The sequence below is a fragment of the Chrysochloris asiatica genome, unplaced genomic scaffold (genome assembly GCF_000296735.1).
Source record: "Chrysochloris asiatica unplaced genomic scaffold, ChrAsi1.0 scaffold00608, whole genome shotgun sequence".
NCBI lineage: Eukaryota > Metazoa > Chordata > Mammalia > Afrosoricida > Chrysochloridae > Chrysochloris > Chrysochloris asiatica.
The window spans coordinates 226,028-229,654 of NW_006409126.1; the positions used below are offsets into that span (position 1 = coordinate 226,028).

The 3,627-nt window shown below is 39.2% G+C and overlaps 1 gene segment (V, D, J or C); it reads right to left on the minus strand.

Annotated features, from left to right (window-relative positions):
• Positions 1-347: 347 nt before the first annotated feature.
• On the minus strand, positions 348-1,092 carry LOC102813155. The segment is given in 2 exon segments: positions 348-697; positions 1,044-1,092. Coding segments are annotated over 2 exon segments (399 nt in total).
• Between the last annotated feature and the right edge of the window lie 2,535 nt (positions 1,093-3,627).

The following is a 3,627-nucleotide window of genomic DNA, read 5'->3' on the forward strand; positions in this document are numbered from 1 at the left end:
TTTTTTTTTTTCCTCTTCTATCCCATTATTCTTTATGATTACACGATATTTCATGTAGGTATCATTGTTTATCCATTCATCCATTGATGGGTACTTAAATTGTTTGGAACCAATTATTTTTTTTTTTTTACATACATTGCTTTGAACCAGTTACTTTTTTTTGGACACATCACATTTGGTGTTCCATTAAGCCTAGACCCTGACAGCTGCTCAAATAAACCTGCTCTTATCCTGTCTCAGTCCCAACCCATCCTCCTGACTTATCTAACATCTTCCTCTTCAGCAGAGTCAGAGAATGCACTGTGCCTGCTCTCAGACATGTCACACACATGGGCTGCTGGACCACATTAACCACAGGTTTTTGTGCAGGACTGTATCACTGTGGGAGGATTTACTATATTTTGCTGACAGTAATAAACTGCAACATCCTCAGCCTCCACTCTGCTGATTTTCAGAGTGAAATCTCTTTCAGACCCACTGCCGCTGAACCTGTCTGGGACCCCAGTGTACCGGTTGGAAACAAGATAGATCAGGAGACGTGGAGCTTGGCCTGGCTTCTGCTGGAACCAGTTCAAATAGGTGTATCCATTACTATGCTTAAGGCTCTGACTGGACTTGCAGGTGATGGTGGCTGACTCTCCAAGTGCGATGGGCAGGGTGAGTGGACTCTGGGTCAGCACAATATCTCCACTAGAGACTAAAATCACAAAAGGGAAAAACAAGGTTATATCCGAACATTATGTATCATTTTCAGGACTACTTTCTGTAATTTTTTGGGAAAATATACTTTCATATTTTCCAACTTTTATTTTTGCATGTACAGTTTTATCCTTCATACTCCACATTATCTAGTTTTCCTACTGTCACCCCTATTTTGTTGTGGCAGTGTTTACCAGAGAACAGATCTTGGCTCCTTCTTAATTCTTTGCCACATTTCCAAATACAACAGTTGCATGCCCATTTCTGAAGGAATCAATGTGTTCAGTTAACAGAGTGCACTGCTCTTCTCCACCCCTACTCCTCTCTTTCCTGTCTGTACTCACCAGGAATCCAGAGCATAAACAGCCCCAGGAGCTGAGCAGGAAACCTCATTTTGAGATGTTGAACTGATGAGTCTTAATAAGTAAGACAGAGTCCAGCTGACCTTTTATCTCAGACTTTCAAGGGAAGATCCTCTCCCAGGGGAACAATATGTAAATCTCATCAGCAGTGTGGAAAGAGCAAAAGGGAGGGTGGGTCTTTCTTGTGACCAAAGCAGAGTAAAATGTGTCTGTGTTTGTAGAAAAGAGAAAGGGCATTCAGTGTTAACAATGAAAGGTTGGTTCCCTCTTTAGGATACATCCCAAATGATCTTGTCACTGGAAGAGAGTATCAGAGACCCTAAAGAGGTACAAAAGAGGCTGTACTTCAAACTGTGGAAGATAAATTCCATTTGGTTTTTGGTTGCACCCAAAGAATCTAGAAAAATAAATAGTTCCCTCACCCATTATAATGATCCATGGTGTGTCTCCATATAAGAGGATTGGTAAGATTTTTTGTTATCTGCTAATTTCAGGTTAACGGTCTGTAAGTGTTAGATGCATGTTGGAAACAATCTCTTCCTGGGATCCATTGAATTAAATACTAAAAGGGCATTCAAATCAATGAGCTTAACAAGAGAAAAAAAGAAGTCTCTCTTTATTTTTCCCTTACCAACTGAGATAGAGAACACAATATATTATCAAAGAGAGTGAATTTGAAATCCCTGATAAATAATTGTTACAAGATGGTATATTTCTAAATTGTTCTCACTTTCTCTATCTCCTTTTTTCTCCCAATTCTGAGTTTCCCCTGTTATTTAAAACCAGACCCTGTAAGAACTCCAATCTCTTGTTTTGTGTAAGCACCTATGACTTTCTCTTCTCCTGTATATTGGGCACCCTCAGTAACATGAGCCTACCATTTACAAGGGACTCTGTATGTGAGAAGATAAGAACTGGGTCCTTCATTGTTGTTGTTGTTAAGTGCTGTCCAGTTGGTTCTGACCCATAGTGACTCTGTATAGCCTGTCCTTGTTGCCAACAGCTCTTTAGGCCTTCATTTAAAGACGGGTGGTGCTTAGGGACACATTCATTAAAACAGGGAATGCCTGGTGATTCTTCACATGTCAGACTAGTGGAGGTAATGATGACTATGTTGTTGTTGTTGTTGTTAAGTGCTGTCGAGTTGGTTTTGACCCATAGTGACCCTGTATAGGGTTTACAAGAAGCAGCTGGTGAACTTCAATTACCGACTTTGCAGTTAAAACTGATCTTGTAGTCCAGCTTAAAAAGTCAATGAGGCAGTTTGAATATACCAGTTGCTCCATGGGAGAAAGACAAGATTATATACTCCCATAAAGATTTATAACTTCAGAAACTATATACAGAGTGACTAGGAGTCAGAATTGGATTGGTGGCCCACAACCACCACCACCACCAAAAGGACACTGACTGACCTGCCACTAATTCTTCCTCACTAACATCATTCAAAGAGTTCTGGTAGCATAGTGGGTTAGTAATTGGGCTGCTAATTGCAAGGTCACCAGTTCGAATCTACCAGTTACTCCACCTGAGAAATGCGAGCGTTTCTGTTCCTGTGAAGATACGACAGGACTGCTGGTTCAGAACCAACTCCTAGGCACATAACCACCAGCACCACCAACATCATAAAGGTTAGGATTTACAACAGATAATATAATTACATAGCATCAGATATGGAAGACAATTACAGAATACTGACACATCTTATGTCACTTTGCTCATAAGCAATTCCCAGCGTCCTTTGCTCTTTCACACAGCTGAATTCACTGAAGGATTTCCATATTGTTCCCTAGGAGAATCTCTGCTTACAAGGCTGCTCTAATCGGCCTTTACTAACCAAGGCTCATCAGTTCAACACCTCAAGGCTTAGCCATGTTGACAAATAGGATGGTGAGTCAAAAATGTCTGCACTGTTACTGTAGAAATTTAAAAATCAACTTTTGGAAAAGGCAGATACACCATTTTTCCATAGAATATTCTTGCTTTTCAATATACTTTGAGAACAGTTAATCCTAGTATTCTGTTCATATCCTGTTGGCTCTGTTTTATACTGTCAGCCATATAATTTCTTGTTTGTGTTATTTGCATCTTCTCCTTTTCTTTATTATATTTGCTAGTGGTTTGACAATTGTATTAAGTCTTTCAAAAAACTAGGTTTTTGTCTTATGGATTCTTTCTGTTGTTTTCCTGTTTAATTTATTTCTGCTTTATCTTTACTATTTCCTTGCTTTTGGTAGCTGTAGGCTTATGTTGCTGCTGTTTTTCTTATTGTTGGAGATGTAGGGCTAAGGTGTTGAGTTTCATTATTTCTTCTTTTGTCGTGTGTGTTTGTAGCTATAAAGTGACCTCTGAACACTGCTTTTGGTGTTTCCCAAAAGTTTCTGGTATGTTTTGTTTCATTCTTTTTTGATTCAAAAATGTTTATTTATTTATTTTTATTCCTCCTTCTCCCCAGCAGCGGCTAAGCTGGAAGCTGGCTGTTATTCAATTTCAATTCAGGAAGTTTTTGCCTTGCTCTTCTTATTGCTGATTTCTAATTTTATGTTGGTGATCTGTGAAGATAACT